Genomic DNA, 21415 nt, shown 5'->3' with positions numbered 1-21415 from the left:
GTTTTCTCTCTCTCTCTGTCTCTCTCTCTCTCTCTCTCTCTCTCTCTCTTTGTCTCTCTCTTTGTCTCTCTCTCTCTCTCTCTCTCTCTTTGTCTCTCTCTCTTTCTCTCCCTCTCTCTCTCTCTCTCTCTCTCTCTCTCTCTCTTTCTCCCTCTCTCTCTCTCTCTTTCTCCCTCTCTCTCTCTCTGTCTCCCCCCCCCTCTCCCTCTCTCTCTCTTCCTCTCGCTTTCTCTCTCTCTCTCTCAGGTTGGCCTAAGCTGCTGTGGTTTGTCACAGAGTCTAAGCACCTTTCCAAGCCTCCCAGAGACTGGTTCCCTCACATCAAAGATGCAAACAATGACACAGCTTACATAGAGGTGGGCTAACACACACACACACACCCACACACACATACACACACACACACACAAACTGTGGACGCAAACTGTAATACGTCTGCTTGAGATTTTGCAACCAAATCAGCTTTATTTTATGTAACGCAATAAAACACGTGAATTCTCTCGTCTGTTGCTGGATATATTTTCTCATTATGGGTGATCAATATGAAAAAAAAAAAAAAACTTTGTCACCTAGTTTCTAATTAACCTTCCTATAGCTTTAGTGTGTGAGTTTGTGTGTATTAGTTTAGTTTTGTGTTATTTTAGCTTAGCTCAGCTTAGTTTAGCATAGTTTAGTTAAGTTAGGTTTAGTTTAGCTTAGCTTGTCTTGGCATAGCATAGTTTAGTTTAGCTAAATATACTGTTGGTTAACTTAACCTTAGATTAACATACTGTTGGTTAGCTTTAGCTTAGCATAATATACGGTTTTTGTAACTTTAGCTTAGCTTCATATATTGTTGGTTAACATTAGCTTAGCTTCATATATTGTTGGTTAACATTAGCTTAGCTTAATATACTGTTGGTTAACTTTAGCTTAGCTTAATATACTGTTGGTTAACTTTAGCTTAGCTTCATATACTGTTAATTTTATCTTAGCATAAAATACAGTTGGTATAACTTTAGCTTAACTTGGTTTTGCTTAGCTTAGGTTAGGTTTGGTTACATTTATTTTAGCAATTATTTTGGTTTTATTTATTTTTATTTGGTGTTTTCTTTTGGTTCTTTTGTTTGGTTTAAGTTAATTTAATTTATTTGGCAGTTTTTAATACATACAGTTTAAGAAATGATAAAGGAAATCCCCCCCAAAAAAACAAAGAATATATTTCCACTGTTGTCGTTGGTCTTAAATATGACTTTGGTTTTGAAGGCCACAAAAGGCAGACCGGTCCTTCTGTCCTGCTGTCCTCCTGTCCTCCTGTCCTGCTGTCCTCCTGTCCTGCTGTCCTCCTGTCCTCCTGTCCTCCTGTCCTCCTGTCCTCCTGTCCTGCTGTCCTATTGTCCTGTAGTTTATTTCACTAACAGTCTCTTCTCTCCCTGCAGTATAAAACCTGTAAAGACGGCAGCGTGCTGGGAGTCACGGTGATGAGGATCGCTCTGCTCACACACTGCCAAGCCCTCACCCAGTCCTGCAGCTACACCGAGGGTAGGCTCTCACACACACACACACACACACACACACACACACACACACACACCATTCTCCAGTCATGGTTTAACCCTCTCCTCTCTCCCTCTCTCTCTCTCTAGCGGAAACCATAGTGAATGTTCTGGACTTTAAGAAGGATGTGGGCCTGTGGCACGGCATCTTGACGGTAAGACCCGCCTCCTGGGGGCCAGAGGTCAGGGGTCATGACATTAATTTGCTGGTTCCTGTTCATCCTCTCTGCTGAGGTGGGAGGGGGGAGAGGTGAAACGCAGGTGGACAGGTCGATTGTTCATTTTGGTCTTTACCGATAAAACGGCAAGAACAGTTTTGTTTAAAAATGAGAAAAAACTACTGATACTACTGATACAAAATGATTGAATGTACAAACTTTAAAAACAATTATATTACTTTTTAAAGGATGGCAGGTAAGACTTTATTTTAACACTTTATTTTAAATGCCAAGCAGGTGATGACTGTTTCCCAAAATGGACACTTTGGCATTTAAACAGATTAAATCAAAAACATGATAAAAAGGAAGAGGAACGAATGTTAAATTTGAAACTTAAAATAAGTAATTCAATTTATTACATGAGTAAATAAATGAAATATCCCTTTGAATTTTAAATGTTGTCTGTGTGTGTGTGTGTGTGTGTGTGTGTGTGTGTGTGTGTGTGTGTGTGTGCAGAGTGTGATGAACATGATGCATGTGATCAGCGTTCCGTACTCGCTGATGAAGGTGAACCCTCTGTCCTGGATCCAGAAGGTCTGCCAGTTCAAAGGTCAGACCCACACACACCGCCTGTCAGTCAATTCACTCCTTTCACCTGTCCGTCAAATAGATTAAATGCTAATTTTGTGTGTGTGTGTGTGTGTGTGTGTGTGTGTCTCCCTCTCCAGCCAAGGTAGCGTGTGTGAAGTCCAGAGACATGCACTGGGCGCTGGTGGCTCACAAAGACCAGAAGGACATCAACCTGAGCTCCCTCCGCATGCTGCTGGTGGCCGACGGATCCAACCCATGTAAGGTCACACACACACACACACACACACACACACACACACACACACACACACACCAGGCCTTCACCACGAGTAAACCCTGTTCACACTTCCAGATTCTACGCACCGGAAGTCGTCACAGTAGGGAAACTCAGCAGCGATGGCGGCGTTTCTGAATGGGGAGACTCAGCTGGAGTATCTTCATCCTCACTGCCTAACGTTTGTTAATAATGAAGACTAGAATTTATAACAACCTCCTCTCCTCCTCTCCTCTCCTCTCCTTGTCTCTCCTCTCCTCTCCTCTCCTCTCCTCTCCTCTCCTCTCCTCTCCTCCCCTCCTCTCCTCTTCTTCCCCTCTCCTCCTCTCCTCTCCTCCTCTCATCTCCTCCTCTCCTCTCCTCTCCTCTCCTCTCCTCTCCTTTCCTCTCTCCTCTCCGCTCCTTGTCTCCTCTCCTCCTCTCCTCCTCCTCTCCTCTCCTCTCCCCTCCTCTCCTTTCCTCTCCTCCTCTCCTTGTCTCCTATCCTCTCTCCTCTCCTCTCCTTGTCTCCTCTCCTCTCTCCTCTCCTCTCCTCCTCTCCTCTCCTCTCCTTGTCTCTCCTCTCCTCTCCTCTCCTCTCCTTTCCTCTCCTCCTCTCCTTGTCTCCTCTCCTCTCTCCTCTCCTCCTCTCCTCTCCTTGTCTCCTCTCCTCTCTCCTCCTCTCCTCCTCTCCTCTCCTTGTCTCCTCTCTCCTCTCCTCCTCTCCTTGTCTCCTCTCCTCTCCTCTCCTCTCCTCTCCATTCCTCTCCTCCTCTCCTGGAGGTGATTCTCAAAAATCAGCTTGTAGCTCTTCTCAAGCTTCATCTGAAAAGCGGTCCACCAGAAGAACGATGTCTTTTGTTGAAAAATCTGGCAGAGATCGCAATGAGGACGTAAATACTCCAGGTGTGTCTTCCACGGACGCATCGTTCTCATTCAGAAACGCCGCCATCGCTGCTGAGTTTCCAGACTGTGACGGCTGCTGATGCATAGAATCCGAAAACGGTTTATTCCTGGAATATCACGGAGGTTTGAGATAGCGGTTTTACTCCAGACAGGGCCAGACAGGGCAATTTGATCAATTCTCTGGGGAAGTCAGGGAATTTGCCCTATTTTAACAAATGGGTCACTTTCCAGGAACGCAGCAGAATGTATTTTTTCCAACTTGTTTCACAGTCATTGCATCAGGCGGCAGCCACACTGATCTGTTGTGTCTGTCCGTCTGCTTTGATTTCAGTTGACCGTTTGCAACTCCCGCCCCCCCCTTAGTTACTGTTGCCATGTCTGACAAACTTTGAAGATGGACACTACCGCAGACGCTACAATCCGACTCAGTGGTTCCCGAAAAAACACATTTTTACCGTGTTATGTCCTTGTCAGAGTCAAACCGCTGCAACAAAAGCTGTACTTTTGTACCTCTGAACCAAACTCTCAGTGCGTGTCGGAGGCTCAACTTCAACTCAACTCAACTCAACTTCATTGTCCCCGAGGAGAAATTTGTCTTGCAGCCAGATAAAACATAGAACACACAGAGACATAGACACACAGACTCAGATACAAAAAAACATGATACAATACATGAATACATGAATACATCAAGTGACAACACTAAAACCATCATCAGCCCCCAGTAGTTAAATGGGAAACTAATCATCAGCTGGGTCATCATGAGCATTTAACAGTTTGGTGGCCTGAGAAATAAAATAATTATTCAACCTGTTAGACCTGGCCTTTGGTAAAGTCTAAATCTCCGTCCGGAGGGTAGGAACTCAAATTCTCCACACAGAGGATGAAGAGGCCACTGTAAAATATCTCCAGCCTTAGAAGTTGCTCTCTTACAGAAGATGTGAGACAGATCAGGCAGTTTAATGCTGAGCACGGATTGGTGGATCGCTATGTCAATCATTATTTTGCAAACGGTCAATTCATTGTCAGTTCAGCTGTCTGTTGTCTGGCAGGACTGATGACGCTCCATCTGTCTGTCAGATTTCCGTCCGTTTTGTCGGACAGAAAGTTCAACCCGGTTTTTTTTTCTGGACAGAATGATTCATCAGCGTCCGTTCAGCCAATCAGAGGCGTTCCTACATTTGTTTTGGCCAAAACAAAGATAGAACAGAGAAAGCCCGGTGTAACGTTGGGATGACAGTCCGGTTCTTCTTCTTCTTCCTCTGTGATGAGTAAATCTTCCTGTTCTTCAGTTAATAATTCTGCGTTCTCTGATGGATCCGTGTGTCTGCCGCCTCAGACGGTTTCAGACTGAAAGACAACAGTAACAAACGAGGAAGCAGAGCAGTTTTTCTTGTTGATGTGTTGATGTTCTTGACATTCAGGAAGACAATTTATTCAGTTCAGAGTCACACCAAATTCACATTTTACTTTTTACGACATTTCAGAAGTTTGTGTAAAACTAGCTTGACGGTTTAATGGAAACAGTCAGTAACTCTGAAGTAACTCTCTGTCTGTCTGTCTGTCTGTCCTCCTGTCTGTCCTCCTGTCTCCCTGTCTATCTCCCTGTCTGGCCTCCTGTCTGTCCTCCTGTCTGTCTCCCTCTCTATCTCTCTGTCTGTCCTCCTGTCTGCCTGTCCTCCTGTCTGTCCTCCTGTCTGTCTGTCCTCCTGTCTGTCTGTCCTCCTGTCTGTCCTCCTGTCTGTCTGTCTGTCCTCCTGTTTGTCTGTCTGTCCTCCTGTCTGTCTCTCTGTCTGTCCTCCTGTCTGTCCTCCTGTCTGTCTGTCTGTCTGTCTGTCTGTCTGTCTGTCCTCCTGTCTGTCTGTCTGTCCTCCTGTCTGTATGTCCTCCTGTCTGTCTGTCTGTCCTCCTGTCTGTCTGTCTGTCTGTCTCTCTGTCCTCCTGTCTGTCCTCCTGTCCTCCTGTCTGTCTGTCTGTCTCTCTGTCCTCCTGTCTGTCCTCCTGTCCTCCTGTCTGTCTGTCTGTCCTCCTGTCTGTCTGTCTGTCCTCCTGTCTGTCCTCTCAGGGTCGATCTCGTCGTGCGATGCCTTCCTCAACGTGTTTCAAAGTAAAGGACTGAGAGCCGATGTCATCTGTCCCTGTGCCAGCTCCCCCGAGGCCCTGACCGTGGCTATCAGGAGGTACACACACACACACACACAGACACACACACACACACACACACACACACACACAATAAATGACTAAAACACTTAATCGATCAAAGTTAGAATCGTTTAATTTTCTGTCGGTTCGACTAATTGATTAATCGACTATTTCAGCACTAGTGTATGTCTGTAGGTATGTGTATGTATGTCTGTATGCGTGTATGTCTGTCTGTATGTCTGTGTGTGTGTGTGTGTGTGTGTGTGTGTGTGTGTGTGTCTGTGTCAGTGTGTCTAACTGCTGGCTCTCTCTCTCTCTGTGCAGGCCGGTGGAGGACAGCAGCCAGCCTCCGGGCCGGGGCGTCCTGTCCATGCAGGGCCTGAGCCACGGGGTGGTGCGGGTCGACACCGAGGAGCGCCTGTCCGTCCTCACCGTGCAGGACGTGGGCACCGTCACACCCGGAGGTACGGGGGGTGGGGGGGGTGAGAGTGTGTGTGAGTGTGTGTGAGTGTGTGTGTTCTTGTAGTTCTGTCTTCATGAACCAGTTTGAGACCTTCGGTGAGGATGTTTTGGCCGGTTCCTCACCTCCTCTAAACTCCTCTCAAGCAGCTGTGAAAAAACATTTTCGTTAACTGAAATAAAAATAAAAACGAGGCTTTACAAAAAAACGATAACTAACTGAAACTGTATTGTGTTTTTACAAAACTAACTAAAATAAACTAAAATTATAGAGGAAATGTCTTAAGTCTTTGTCTTTGTCAATATATTTCATACAGCCTAGTATTTTGGGTGGATATGAAATCTATCTTACATTTTTTTTTTTTTTTTTTTTTTTTATCTCGCTCCTGACAAATACCCCATATTACAATAAAAGACTAAAATGAACACTGAAACTAATAAAAACTAAACTAAAACTAAGCATTTTCAAAAAATACAAACTAAACTAAACTAGCAAACCTGCTTTAAAAACTAATTAAAACTAAACTGAAATTGAAAACAAAAAGTCAAAACGAAATAAAACTAATGAAAAACTAAAAAAAAACGAATGAAAAATGCAAAACTATAATAACCTTGGCGACTACCTTAGGCCCCAGCAGCCAGAGGGCCCCACAGTATACTAGAACATATTTCTCATCAGTTTAAAAGAAACAGACACACTAAAACTGTACAATAAAACTGTTTTAATCTTATGTCAGGTTATAGTAGTAATGAGCTATTCCACTTATCTTCTAGCACAATATTGCCTCTTGACTTTAACCTTATTTTGCTTTGCCTCTGCACCATTTTCTGTGAGATGCAAAGAATTTAGCAAGCGGTGGAAAATAGAAGGCATATAAGACATTAGATAAGAAATACAGGATAAGATCAATTAAAAAACAATTAAAGAGATAATACTGTAAAGTGTATAAGAGGAGAGAATAAATTATAAAAAAAAAAAAAGGATGAATGTTGGGATTCAGGGGGCCCCATGTTTGCCTTTGCCCAGGGCCCCCAAATCACTAAGTCCGCCCCTGCTCTCAAGGGCCAGTTTAGGAGTCGGAGTTACGGTTGAAGTCACAAGGAAGCCGTATTTCGACCGTGTTTTTCTGAAATTTGCCGCATTTCTGGTGGAAACAGGATGTTGGGGGCGGGACATGAGGTGGGGAGGAGGTGCTCAGCAGTGGGCGGGTTGGACCAGAACAAATCGATGGGACAGCAGTATCTAGAGAGGAAGGAGAAGGTGAACCCTAGCTGCTGAATCAATCCACTGTGAAATGCTTTGAGCTGTAACAAATGAATCAGCCCCATTTCAATCAAAAATCTGTGATGTCACGGTACTGTACGAAAACTTTACTGTCCATGATGTGGAAATTGAAACTAAATTTCTAATTTAATGACCAAAATTGGTTAGGCAGGGGGTATATATGTTGATTTAGGTTTAAAATCTTTACTGCACTATAGGGACAAATTACCTTTTAAAAACATTTTTACTGGCCTTTTATTATCTGTTGGAATGTTTCTGTTGGTCTTCTGGTCCAGCATGAAGTAACCACGAAAATACAGTTTTCCAGGGAATAAAAGTTAAGGGGATTTTGACGTAAAAACAGGAGAAAATAAACATTTTGTACATGTTTTGCCATTTATTGTTAAATAGGTGTATGGGTAACACTTCACAATAAGGGTACACTAAGTTAAGGGTTAGTTAATGCTTAATAAGGGTTGGTTAATGTGTAATAAACATTAACTAACCCTTAATTAACATCTAATAATATCTAATGTGTAATTTACTAATGGTGTTCATGTTAACTATTAATTTATACATTATTTAATAGTTTTATAAGATGACTATTAAATAATGTATAAATTAATACCTTTGTTAACATGAACACCATTAGTAAATGATTACCAGACACATTAGTTAACTGTTAATTAAGGGTTAGATAATGCTTATTAAGCATTAACTAACCCTTAATTAATGTACCCTTACTGTAAAGTGTTACCGGTGTATGTTATGATATTGAGAACACTTCGTTGTGACTTAAGGTTAGAATTATAGTTAGGTTTAGGATAGGGTAAGAGTGTGTGTGCGTGTGTGTGTGTGTGTGTGTGTGTGTGTGTGTGTGTGTGTGTACAGTAGGTAATGAGTGTGAGCGCCCATGCTTGCCGTCCCTCTTCACAGTTCGCTCTCGGCCTTCAGTGGAGTCGTGCACCGAATTGCAAAAAATCCATTAAGTTCATTAAATGGTAAAATGAGTTTTAAGGGTGCGTGAATGTTCCCCCTCGGCTTTTCATCAACGTCCAATTTGGGCAGCGCTCTCTCCTCATGACTGAGCCGGTTAAGTGGCTTCTGCTTTACATTTTCAAGTGCTTTAAACACTTCAAAAAAAAAAAAAAAAAAAAGACGGGAGGATTTCCGATGTGAATGCAGTCTGTTCTCTGATCAGCTGTGTTGGATTGTTTTCCCTGTGGGGAAACCGTCAGGCAGAAAGTTTTACAAGGTAATATAGAACATAAAAAACCTTTTATCTCATAATTCATCTTCTATACAGTTCCTACAGACAGATCCATCCACATCAAATGCATTATTGTCTTGGCTGACTTTCATTTTGAGCCAATGTCAGACACATGAGCATCAATAACAAAACATGTGGTTAACACTTTACTCTTTATGGCCTTATTACAGTGTATTAACCTGTGTGTCAACCTATGGAAAAGTATTGTAAGTGCACAATAATATTTTATTTATTTATTTGTTCCGCTCATGGTAATGCACAGCTCCAGAAAAGAAAAAAAAAAGCAATTCACAATCAAAACACAACTCAATTTACATGTTCCATGACTGAAAAGGAGCAGGGAGAAGAAAATCTTATTTTGCCCCTTACTCAAAACATAAATAAACAATAGAAATAGATGGACTGTCAGTTACAGTTACTTAACAACCAATAGTTACAGTAACATGAGAAATAAGAAAGAATCAAAAGCCATACACAATAATTCACCATCAACTAAGGAAACCCATTACCTGACAACTTCATATCGTATAATTATTCTTTCTTTATACATTTTCTTGAACTGGAAGATATTTATACAACACTTTAAATCATTCTATAGAGAACTCCACAGTTTGACAAAATGTATTTAAATTAAATTTCCTTCTGTGGTCCTCGTCCTCTGAACTAAAAACAAACAACTTTTGTAAATGTTCTGGTAATACTCTGCTTTTTGCCCTGTACATAACTAATAATGTCTGTAACTCAACTAAATCTAAAGTTTCATTAGTCCTGACTTAACAAACAGTCTGTTGGTGTGTTCTCTTGAATCCACTTTATGCATAATTCTTACTGCTCTTTTCTGTAATATAAACAATGACTTTATGGCTTTAATATTGCATAAGTACTTGCTTAACATCTCCCCAGCATATAGTGGACTTTAAAGGGTGTAGATACAAAATACACAAGCATAATGTACTAAAACAAGTAATTACAAAAAAGAGTTCCAGGACTAATTTTAGGCAAACAGTTGCCTGCTGCCCAAAATTATGTCACAACTTGAACATGCAAAAATAACTGAGGAAATTAAAAAATACAAAAAAAAGCTTGGTCCAATTTATTTTTTGCTTACAAATAATAATAACAACGTATGACCTCATACTGTGAGATTAATGAGACGCGAGTTCAGTGAGGAGAACAACAGTGTCAGCAACACTTCAGTCAGGTGCTGAAACTCCTTCTGGGCCTGCTTTATATTTACACACTGTGTATTTACATTGTCTCATTACATCCTTGTAAGTGTGTTGTATATCAGAGAGAGTTTTATTCAGTCCATGCAGAACATCGCAATACTTCTCCATGGGTAAATATACAGATTATTACAGTGGAATAAGGTCGTTGTAAAATACAGTGCTGCCTGTTTCTCTGAGATTCTCTATAGAAATACATTTTGAGCTTCAAATGCAGCGAGTCAGTTGGCCCATGAGAATATATACAGTCTCTCCTGTCCTCTGTATAAACTCACACAGTGTTATGGGCACATTTGGATGTCAACAACAAACATGTGGTGAGAGGTTCTTACTGTTACTGTTGGGATCATCGTTTCACTGCTCAGTCCAATAACAAGGGGGAGCTGGGTGTCGAAGGTGAACCTTTCTATCTGTAAACAGGAATAATCTGTTAACTGGTTTATTAAAGACAACAGGGAGACTCAGCCTCAGGTATCAAAGGTTCATTTAAACACATTAACCTGAAAAGACCTTATCCTGCCCAGTCCCTCTCTCTCTCTCTCTCTCTCTCTATCTCTCACCCTCTCTCTCTCTGCCTCTCTCTCTCCCTCCCCCCCCTCTCTCTCTATCTCTCACCCTCTCTCTCCCTGTCTCTCTGCCTCCCCCTCTCTCTCCCCCCTCTCTCTCTCTATCTCTCACCCTCTCTCTGTCTCTCTCTCTCTCCCCCCCCTCTCTCTCTATCTCTCACCCTCTCTGTCTCTCTCTCCCTCTCTCTCTCTGTTTCTCTCTCTCTCTCTGTCTCTCTCTCTCTCCCTTCCTCCCTTCCTCCCTCCCTCCCTCTCTCCCTCCCTCCCTCCCTCTCTCTCTCTCTGTCTGTCTCTCTCTCTTTCTCTCTCAATTCAATTCAATGAGCTTTTATTGGCATGACATACATGTGTATATATTGCCAAATCATACAACAACAAATACAACATGTAAGACAAGATGAAGCATAAATGATACAACAGATCAGAGTGTTTTTACACAGAATATTGGTGAATAACTATGATCTCTCTCTCTCTCTCCCTCTCTCTCCCCCCCCCCCCCCCCCCTCCCCCCCAGGCCTGGTGTGTGTGGTGAAGCCAGAGGGCGTTCCTCTGCTGTGTCAGACGGATGAGATCGGCGAGCTGTGCGTTTGCTCCGTCGCCACCGGCACGTCCTACTACGGCCTCACCGGCATGACCAAGAACACCTTCGAGGTGAGGAGTGTGTGTGTGTGTGTGTGTGTGTGTGTGTGTGTGTGTGTGTGTGTGGACAGCAGATACATTCTCTCTCTTTAGAAGCAGCCTAGTCCCCAGGTGACTATATGCTTTGTAAAAGTGAAATATTGGCAGTTGCCTGGTGGGTGTTGCTTTGCTATTTTCTGCCTACACTACATCCACTCTGTGTGTGTTTTTGTTGAAAGCCATATAACATCCTCAACTACAGGTACACTGGAGCCTCCTATCGCCAACGTAATACATTATATGATACTGTGTTATATGACAAACAATATTCGTCACTATATTTGGCAAGAGAAGCTTTTTAGCTCAGTTTGGATCTCAGTTAAATATCATTTCTTTGATTACAGGCAGAATATTCTAGTGAATCAAATCTAGTTTGGATGTGCCTGTTTAAAGCCCACAGAGAGCCTAAGCCCCTCCCCTTCCGGTGGACCACCATGGGACCTTATTTCGGAAAAAATATGTACGGTAGTCAACAGCGAGAGACAAATAATTGTTTGATCCCGTTTGAATTGTGCCATGAATTACACATATGATGTTTTGTCAGTTTAAAAGATAATTTTGCAAGTCAAGAAAGTTGCAGTTTTGTCGTAAAACTGTTGAAGTATCAGACTGTGAAAATACATAATTAGAAAGACTAAACACCCAGAAGTGATGTAAGTGACGTCATAACTTTCTCTCTCCACAAGCTGCCCAGAGCCTGAAGCTCAGTCCCTCTCAGACAGCAGGAGTATTATACACAACCTGGAAGGTAGACAGTCAGAACGGGTTTAAACTGCTTTAGGATAGTTTCAGTACAGTGGGGGCTAACGTTAACGCCATGCTGTGTGTTTCCTATGTTTCCTTCATGTTGGTGTCGGTGAGACAGAGATGTAGTTCACTGAGCGGCTTCACACAAAACTAAACATTACTTTACTGTTTTAAGACAAACTGCGACTTTCTTGGCTTGCAAAATTATCTTTTAAATTGACAAAACATCAAATGTGTAATTCATGGCACAATTCAAACGGGATCAAAAAATTATTTGTCTCTCACCATTGACTACCGTACATATTTTTTCCAAAATAAGGTCCCATGGTGGTCCACCGGAAGGGGAGGGACTTAGGCTCTCTATTGTTGTTTTGTGTTTATTTTGTAACACAAAAATGAAACCGGACGGAATCCCTTTTCTAAATGCCAGTTTTGCAGCTCTGACTCATCGCTGCCGCCTAACATTTTGCTGCCACTCTTTTGTCTTCACCATGCTGATCGCTGATGTCAAGTCAAATTTATTTCTAAAGCGCTTTTAACCAAAAAAGGTTCGTCACAATGTGCTGTCAAGTGAACAAAGGAAGTAAAAAACAGACTAAAAAAAACATGAGACAAAACAACAAAAAATTGAGAGTGACGAGACGACAAAGTGGCCTGCTGGGTAGAGAGCCCAGATGTGTCAAGTCTAAGTGTCCAACAAGCCCTGCCTCTAAGCAGGGATGGAAACTACCACCTGACACATGTTGGTCAATTGTAGCTTGAGCTGGTCAGTTAGTGGATGTTGAATTTGGGGCTGAACCAGCCACTAGGACCAAGTCTTTTAATTTATTTTTGAGTCTTAAAATCCTAAAAACCAGTGATAGTATCTGTTAGTGGGGGATCAGATAATTTCACTTGATTCTGGTGCAAATCAAGTGCTGTTTTCTTGATCCCAGTGGACTGACCTGCCTCGTTCTGCCTTGTTTGACAAGATCTTGTATTTTTTTCTATGTTCTGCATTGGAAACAAATGGAATTATCTCTCCCAGTTGGCAGAATTTCTTGCTTGTTTTAACAAAAGCAAGATTTTTTAAAAACTGAATACGAGACTAAATCACATGTTAAAATAGGCAAGGCAAGGCAGCTTTATTTGTATAGCACATTTCATACACTGGGGCAATTCAAAGTGCTTCACAGAGTAATACAAAATACAGTAAAGGTAAAAAAATGTACAATTAAAAAGTGCAAAAGAGATCCACAAGATAAAAGACTTAAAAAGTAAACTAGTGCAGTTCAAATCAAGTGAAATCGAAAGATAAAAGAAAGGCAGTGCAAGAGGATTAGAAAAGTGAAAAGTTCATTAAAATCACATTTAAAAGAAAATAAAAAAGATATAAATAAATAAATATAACAATAGACATGTTTTCAGTGCTGGTTTCCCTGCTCTGGGGCCAGTTGCATAAAGATAGACCCGGTCTTAGACTTAAATGTGACTTTAAGTCAAACTTGCTATAGACATTTATATTTACCTGTTCCTACTACTTCTTGGTTGTTGTAGATCTCTAACAGCTTGTTTCTGTCTCTAAAGACTCTCTCTCTTCTTCAGACTCTTCCCAAAAACCAAAGATTTGGCATCTTGTATGAAACAGCTTCAGTATTTAAATGTCCCACTCTGACAGTTAGGCCGACTCGTTGCCATAACAACAAAGTTCTTAACTCAAGATTAGCCGGGGGGGAAGGTGGCTAACATTCCTACCTCAAAATAAGTCAGTTGTAATATTTAAGTAGCAGACAGTCTTAATTAGACTAGTCCAACCTGAGAATCTAAGCCCAGTCTAAGGCTTAGACTAATCTTAAACTAGCTTTATACAACTGGCCCCTGGTCTGGTTTCAAATGGACACTCTGGGTAAACTGACCAGTAAACTCAGCTAAACGACTAAAAATTGTAAAAAAAAACTGTTGTGCTGTGTGTGCAGGTTTACCCGGTGAGCTCCACCGGGGGTTTGGTCAGTGAGTATGCGTTCGTGCGGACCGGCCTGCTGGGCTTCATCGGCCCCGGCGGCCTGGTCTTCATCTCCGGCAAGATGGACGGCCTCATCATGGTGAGCGGGCGCAGACACAACGCCGATGACATCGTCGCCACGGCGCTGGCGGTGGAGCCCATGAAGTTCGTCTACAGGGGCAGGTGAGTGTGCGGGGGGGGGACGGGGGGGGTTCCAGCTCCAGAGAGCGTCCCGTAAATACCAAAATATCACAGGTTTGATTCCTGCAGCGGCCGACGTGTCCTTGTCCCTATACTTACCTATTTATTCCCTGCAAGTCGCCCTGTAAGCGTCAGCCAAACGCCACTTGGGGGAACATTTTCGAGTCAAACCGAGAGTCAAATTAATAGTTTTCAGCATCGTTCCCGGCGACAGCGGTTTGAAAACGAGCCAGATGTCCGATCCCGGAGCATTCACTGTCATGTTGATTCATGAGCAATACGCCCGCACATAATAAATCCAATAAAGTAGAGCAACGAGCGGATGAATCCAGAAACAGTAATAGACCGAAGTTTAATTGCGAACGCGGCCACCGAGGGGGAAATTCATCATCTACCTGACAGCGTCTGATGTGGCGTTCTGCTGCTATTTAGGGTAAGAGCTTCTGCAGGAGCCCGGCCCAGAGGGGGGGGGGGGGGGGGGGGGGGGGTTGTTGTGGTTTTCAAGTCGATGCGTCTGTGTTGTTTCACTGAATTTTGGCGCACGACTCCTGCAGAGGGATAAACTGTCAAAGAAGATCCCTATTGAGGTGAAACTGATCAGGCATGCTTATTGATTATAGCAAGCATTTTCAGTGCAGCCTTATGAAATGTAAAGCAACATCTGGTTTAGTTTTATGCGTAATCTGGTAGAATGAATGAATGCATCAGACATAATGCGCCTGCAGTGGAACTAGGGCTGAACAATTAATCGAAATTTTATCGAAATCGCAATATGGCCTACTGAAATTTTCAAATCGCAGGAGGCGCAATATTTGTTAAAGGCGCAATGTGTCAAAATACCATTTTAAATGAAATATTGTGGTGCTGCAGAGATGTCCTGGCCTACACATCATATTCTACAGACTTAAGAAAACATCTTTGTTTGGTACAGATCCCCGCAAAAATCACACCATAATCATTTTAATACATTTTTCAATGAAAATGAGAATAATGATGTAAAAATGATCATTCCCTCTAATATCACAAATCATATCGCAATTGCAATATCAGTCAAAATAATCAAAATTTTTTCAGAATCGTTCAGCCCTAAGTGGAACGACGCAGCAAGTTCTTTCATTTCAGCAGAGAGAAACGCATCCAACACAGTGAATGTGATTCATCCTTCATCAAACCTTTTTTTATTAGATTCCAGTTGCTCTGCCCCCCCCTCACCCCCCACCCCTCCCACACACACACACACATACACACACACACACACATACACACACCCTCCACCCTCCACCCCCACTTCCTATGACGCTCCCAACTACATAAAGCCACAGGACCGGAGGGAATCCCTTTCTTAAATTGCAGTTTCGGAGCTTCTGACTCATCGCCTATACCGCCTAACATTTTGCTGCCACTCTTTTGTCTTCACAATGCTAATTGCTGTCAAGTCAAATTTATTTCTAAAGCGTTTTTTAACCAAAAAAAAAAAAGGTTCGTCACAAAGTGCTGTCAAGTGAACAAAGGAAGCGAAAACAGCCTAAAAAAAGAGAGAAAAGAGAGGAAACAAGAAGTTACAGGCAACATCGCAAGTTTTAGATATGGGGCCACGGCTTGTGTGTGTGTGTGTGTGTGTGTGCATCACTGAGTGGGTATGCAAGCAGGCCACAGTAAACACGTCGTCCCTCATGAATGATGCAGTCATCCTCTGAGCCAATCAGTGACGAACATGCCATGTTACGTACGTAGGTGTAATTTTGTCAAAATCGGATCGGTGGTGTCTGAGAACATGTGTGTGACGGACAGATCTGTGGTCAGAGAGGAGCCTCCTTCATATTCATAATGTGCCCAATGTGTCAGCTCAGTATATGATGATACAAGTTTATTCATTAGGATAAACCGCTTGAGATGAGCCATCTTGTTTTTGAGGGGGTCCTAACATACAATACAAACAAGAAATGAATCAAAGACATTAAAGTAAGAGGAAAGACAAAAACAAAACAACAATTCAACAATTCAACAAACACACTACGACTAAGACAATCAACATACAAACACAGAAAGATGAGTACACTGGTGAACCACTTGATGGCCACAGAGAGGCCGTGAACAAATACTTGCCCAGCAAAAATATAATAGAGAATAAAGAATATAGAATATACAGTGAATTGTATATTATATATAGGTATAGCATCATCTGAAACATGAACAATTTAACTCAAAATAAGAAGACAAACCATTTTTAAACATGTGAAATGATGTCAAGGATCGTATGTTTGAAGGTAGAGCTGCAACAATTAATAGATTAATCGATTAGTTGGCAACTATTAAATTAATCGCCAACTATTTTGATAGTAATTTTTTAAGAAAAATAAGTCAAAATTCTCTGATTCCAGCTTCTTAAATGTGAATATTTTCTGGTTTCTTTACTCCTCTATGACAGTAAACTGAATATCTTTGGGTTGTGGACAAAACAAGACATTTGAGGACGTCATCTTGGGCTTTGGGAAACACTGATCCACATTTTTCACCATTTTCTGACATTTTATACCAAACAACTAATGGATTAATCGAGAAAATAATCGACACATTAATCGACAATGAAAATAATTGTTAGTTGCAGCCCTATTTGAAGGGAAGTTATTCCAGTCTGAATTGAGCTCAATAACGGCTACAGGGAAAGAAATGAAGGGAAGAGGACGTCTGGTGATGTGGGAATCCAGGTCGGTTGTATTCTGTACTAAATAAATGGGTTTTTGCTTGTGGAAATGGGTCTTGACTCCCCTCCTCCTCCTCCTCCTCCTCCTCCTCCTCCTCGTCCCTGCAGGATAGCGGTGTTCTCGGTGACGGTGCTGAGGGACGAGCGGATCGTGGTTGTGGCTGAGCAGAGACCTGATTCAACAGAGGAGGACAGCTTCCAGTGGATGAGCCGCGTGCTGCAGGTGGCTGACCTCACCTCACATCACCTCACATCACCTCACCTCACAACACAACACAACACAACACAACACAACACAACACAACACAACACAACACAACACAACACAAACACAGTGTTGATGTTAAAGTGAAGTGAGGCTGCAGCAGAGAAGAAGCGTCCCGTCTGTACGAAGTGAAACAAAATGCCTTAGATTCAGCTTTTTTTGGGCCAGATTCAATTCTGGTGGCGAGTGTCATCACTGGCAGGAATTCTTCTTCACCCAAGGGCGAATCAAAACTTAAAGAGTGATGGGATCGGCAGTTTCAGACACTACGAATCATCCAGTGATGTTCACCTAGTTTTGATTTTTTACACCCTGGAAAAAAGAGAATTGTGGATTTAGCGGTTGAAACATCGGCAGTTCAACATAATGCACTTACAACACCTAGATGTCAGTTAACATCAGGTTTTAGTGTTTCTGATCCTCTTTAAGAGAAACAGGAGTTCTCAGTGTAACAATCCAGCATTTTGAAGCTTTGCAGTACGTATTACCTTAAAGGATAAGGCCGGTGTTTTTTAATGCATTGCTTACCGTCAACAAATCCTATGAAAATAACAAAATCAACAATGCGTTTGCTCTACTCCCATTACTTTCCGACTTCCCACGTTCCGTTTTTAGCCATCAACCCGGGAGTCATTGGCTCCAACTGTAAGCTAAAAACCTTGAAATACAGCTCACAAAGACATAGTTTACATTTTAAAAATCGCTAACTGTTACCACGAAAAGTCAGGCTGTTGTAGTTATTACCAAATCAAATTCAAATGGGAACAAATTCTTCATTACGCCGGGGACTATTTTCACTGCTATGGAACTACTTTCCTGGGATCGCAAAGTGTTTACAGCCGGCTTATTAAGTTGTTTGAGGAAAAAGTCGGCCGGCCCGGTGCATCATGATGATGAAATATGCTGCAGAGCAGCAGCATGGCTCTGTGACGGGTTTTTAATAGTTTTTTATCATTGTTGATTTTGTTATTTTCATAGGATTTGTTGACGGTAAGCAATGCATTAAAAAACACCAGCCTTATCCTTTAGAATGGAAATATCTCAGCTTTCAAAATGTCCCTCCATGGCTTTTCCTTGACCCAACTTCTGTACAAACCAGCAGTGTAAGATTTTCAAACTCCTGTAAGGAAATGGTATTCAGAATTATATTTCCCTCTTTCAGTTGACACTCAAAACCCATTGGCCTCTCCAGTATGATATCGCTACCAAAAATCCAAGACATGGAAGCTATTTTGCGTTCTTCATCGTCAGCATTCCACTGAATTCATAAAATACACTAACAGTCAACACATGCATTTTCTTTATTTTATTACTATTTTCCACATTTTAGAATACCAGTAAAGACATCAAAACTATGAAATAACACAAATGCAGCGACCAACAAGGTGTTAAACAGATCAAAGCTATCTTATATTTTAGATTCTTTAAAGTAGCCGCCCTTGGCCTTGACGGAAAGGCAAAGGCTTTGGAAAGAAATTCACACATAGAATCAACTTCATTATTTATATTTGTCTAAGAAACACATTTCAAGCATTTAAGCAGAAGCCTTTAGATCAAAATGGCTTTAAGAGAATGAGGAACACAGAACATTCAGTCAGGTGGGTCCAGACTGTTGACTGGTAGTGGAGACATGAAACAGGTTGAGGAAAAGGAACCTGTAAGCTGTCATCTGAATATCTGCCTCCTCTTCCTCCAGGCCATAGACAGTATCCATGGGGTGGGGGTGTTCTGCCTGGCCCTGGTCCCGGCCAACACCCTCCCCAAAACCCCGCTGGGCGGCATCCACCTGTCGGAGACCAAGCAGCTGTACCTGGAGGGGGGGCTGCACCCCTGCAACGTGCTCATGTGCCCCCACACCTGTGTCACCAACCTGCCCAAGCCCCGGCAGAAACAGCCAGGTGGGAACAGAGAGAGGCAGGAGTGAACTCATCATTTCCACTTCAGCTGAGGAATTAGAATTGGAATTTGAAAAAAAAACAACTTGGAATTGAATTGGAATTTCAGGAAGTTGAAATTAATTCAGTAAAATTCTGTGAAATTTCATGTTTTTTTTGTTTTTTTTTCTTGCCACATATCGGAGATTCCACATAGTGTTTTATATGATCAATACTGAATATCATAAAATGTTAAAGGTTTCTTTCAGCTGGTATTTGATGCAGAACATGTAATGGTAATCCATACATTTTGATTGAATATGTTTGATTTGATTCATAATGTTTTGATTTATAATGTTTAGAGTCGAGACAAACTCTCTTAGAAGTGGAATTTAATTCAATTCTGTGTGTGTCTGGCATTCTGTTAATGGCCTTGGTTTGGAGCTCTGTGTGTACTTTATAAATCATAGCACTGTATGTAGTTGTTTGCTGATATGCTAATCGTGTGTGTGTGTGTGTGTGTGTGTGTGTGTGTGTGTGTGGAGCAGAGATCGGGCCTGCCTCTGTGATGGTGGGGAATCTGGTGTCAGGGAAGAGGATCGCTCAGGCCAGCGGCCGAGACCTGGGACAGACCGACGACAACGACCAGGTGACACACACACACACACACACATACACACACACACACATTTTTGATACTTCTCAAGGCAAAATCTGAATAAATGTCAGGATTGGTGGCACATGGGTGCTGAAAAATAGCTCAGTTTTTCAAAACGGGAGCATTTAGGTTGACGTCTCACTGACTGAACACTAAGAAAACACACTGCAGGGTCATGACATCCAACTCAGTTCTGATTCTGTTTATTTTGATGATGTTTCTCAGTTCCTGTTCCTGTCGGAGGTTTTGCAGTGGAGAGCTCAGACCACACCGGACCACATCCTCTACACCCTGCTCAGCTCCCGGGTAACAACACACAACACACAACTCATTACAGGTCATGTTAAGGCAGTGGCTGTAATGATCCATCAGAAAACAGACAGAATTATTGATGGATAGATTTCTGTCTGTTGGTTTGTTCTGAGTGTCAACATTGGCAGCGAGGCAGAAGAACAGGAAGCTTTGTTCATAACGGAGCTGCTTCATAAAAAAAAGCAGAAACAGACTCTACAGTATAAATCAGGGTTCATATGCAGGTCTGGAAAGTCTGGAAAAGTATTAAAAATGAATTTGATCATTTCCAGGTCTTGAATAGTTTGGGAATTTGAAAAAATGCCTGGAAAAGTATGGAAAATGTTGCGGTTCAGGTCCGATACACACATAATTCTAGCTTTTATGTTGTTGTAGAGCCACTTTGAGTCCACAGTTTTTGTTGATGTGAAGAATAATGTTCAGATAGAGGGACGCTCTTATTACCCAGCCGCTGTCAGCATGCATTATATCAAATACCCACCAAAATCAAATCCGGTCAAGAACATAGGGTCTGGGAAAAATATGGAATTTTAAAATGGAAACCGTGTAGGAACCCTGCCAATCATCTCACATATTCTGATATTTGTTGCTGTGAAGAACAATCAATCATATTGAACACCAGGCAAAATCTTCAAAACAAATCAAGGTCTGGAAAAAGTATGGAATTTTTTAAATTGAAAATGTGTAGGAACCCTGATAAATTCAATAAGACACTGAGCTGGAAAACCTCCAGTCATCCCAGCGCTCCACCATCTCTGTGTTCGCCGCTAGTTTTTACAAAACAAATCTAGGAACGCCTCTGATTGGGTTGAACTTTCTGTGTGTCAAAACGGATGGAAATCTGACAGACAGACACATCATCGGCCCTCGTCAGCTCTCATTGAAGATGAATTGGAATGAATGCAGACAGACACAATGGATCAGTGTGGCCGGCCGCTGCCTAACGAGTTGATAGGATAAAAACTATTTCAAAAACACTGTATAAGAAAAGCTTACTCGCTGCATATCCTTTTATTGGTGGCAAAAAAAATGATAACTTTATCTTGGCTCAAACCACTGCCACCCACCTTACATCAGTGGCAAGATAGGTTAATGAAAGTGTACTCAATGGAAAAAATAACAGCAAAACTCCATGTAAAGACAGACAGACATGTTTTCAAACCGATGGGCTCCTGTAATTACTTATTTTAGATTACCAATGTGATAAGGAGCTGTACTGACTTAAATGTGAATTTGAAGATTAACATCTGTTTCTTTTAAGGTACTTTTCTTTCATTTATTTATATATTTATTTATTTTTGATTTTTATTTGGAGACTCCTCTCTATGTTGATGCACATGATGCCATGATTTATAATTTTTATGTATGTTTGCCAAACTGTGAATATTTCCCTCAATTTTTTTTTTTTGTATTTCATGTTGTTTTGTTTTAATTTCCTGACAGCTGTGTACAATTCAAATGTGCATAAGTAGAATTAAACACTTTGTTAAAAAAAGAAAAAAAAAAAGAAAAACACTGTATAAGATCAAATATCAGCCATAAGGGTCTTGAAGTCAGACCAAAAGCTCCTTAATTTTGCTATATTAGATATGTATATCCGGTCTCATACGCTCCGAAAGACA

The 21415-nt window shown here is 41.7% G+C and overlaps 1 protein-coding gene across 1 annotated transcript in view; it reads left to right on the top strand.

Moving 5' to 3' along the window:
- The window catches only part of LOC139648342 (disco-interacting protein 2 homolog C-like), a 77903-nt gene that overhangs the window by 33091 nt on the left and 23397 nt on the right, over positions 1 to 21415 (top strand). The window contains exons 13-25 of the mRNA XM_071524420.1: positions 247 to 356; positions 1419 to 1521; positions 1626 to 1690; positions 2210 to 2303; positions 2422 to 2541; positions 5509 to 5623; positions 5913 to 6052; positions 10888 to 11024; positions 13754 to 13962; positions 16793 to 16907; positions 18646 to 18847; positions 19372 to 19472; positions 19707 to 19787. Of these exons, the coding sequence (XP_071380521.1) occupies positions 247 to 356; positions 1419 to 1521; positions 1626 to 1690; positions 2210 to 2303; positions 2422 to 2541; positions 5509 to 5623; positions 5913 to 6052; positions 10888 to 11024; positions 13754 to 13962; positions 16793 to 16907; positions 18646 to 18847; positions 19372 to 19472; positions 19707 to 19787 (1592 nt within the window). The remainder of the gene's footprint in view (positions 1 to 246; positions 357 to 1418; positions 1522 to 1625; positions 1691 to 2209; positions 2304 to 2421; positions 2542 to 5508; positions 5624 to 5912; positions 6053 to 10887; positions 11025 to 13753; positions 13963 to 16792; positions 16908 to 18645; positions 18848 to 19371; positions 19473 to 19706; positions 19788 to 21415) is intronic.

Source organism: Centroberyx affinis, unplaced genomic scaffold, assembly GCF_046629955.1.
Source record: "Centroberyx affinis isolate AG114_WGS23_722 - 3 ecotype Tasmania unplaced genomic scaffold, CSIRO-AGI_Caff_v1 ptg001194l_1, whole genome shotgun sequence".
NCBI classification, from domain to species: Eukaryota; Metazoa; Chordata; class Actinopteri; order Beryciformes; family Berycidae; genus Centroberyx; species Centroberyx affinis.
Note: the sequence above shows the minus strand (reverse complement) of the source record. Positions and strands in the feature narration are given on the sequence as shown.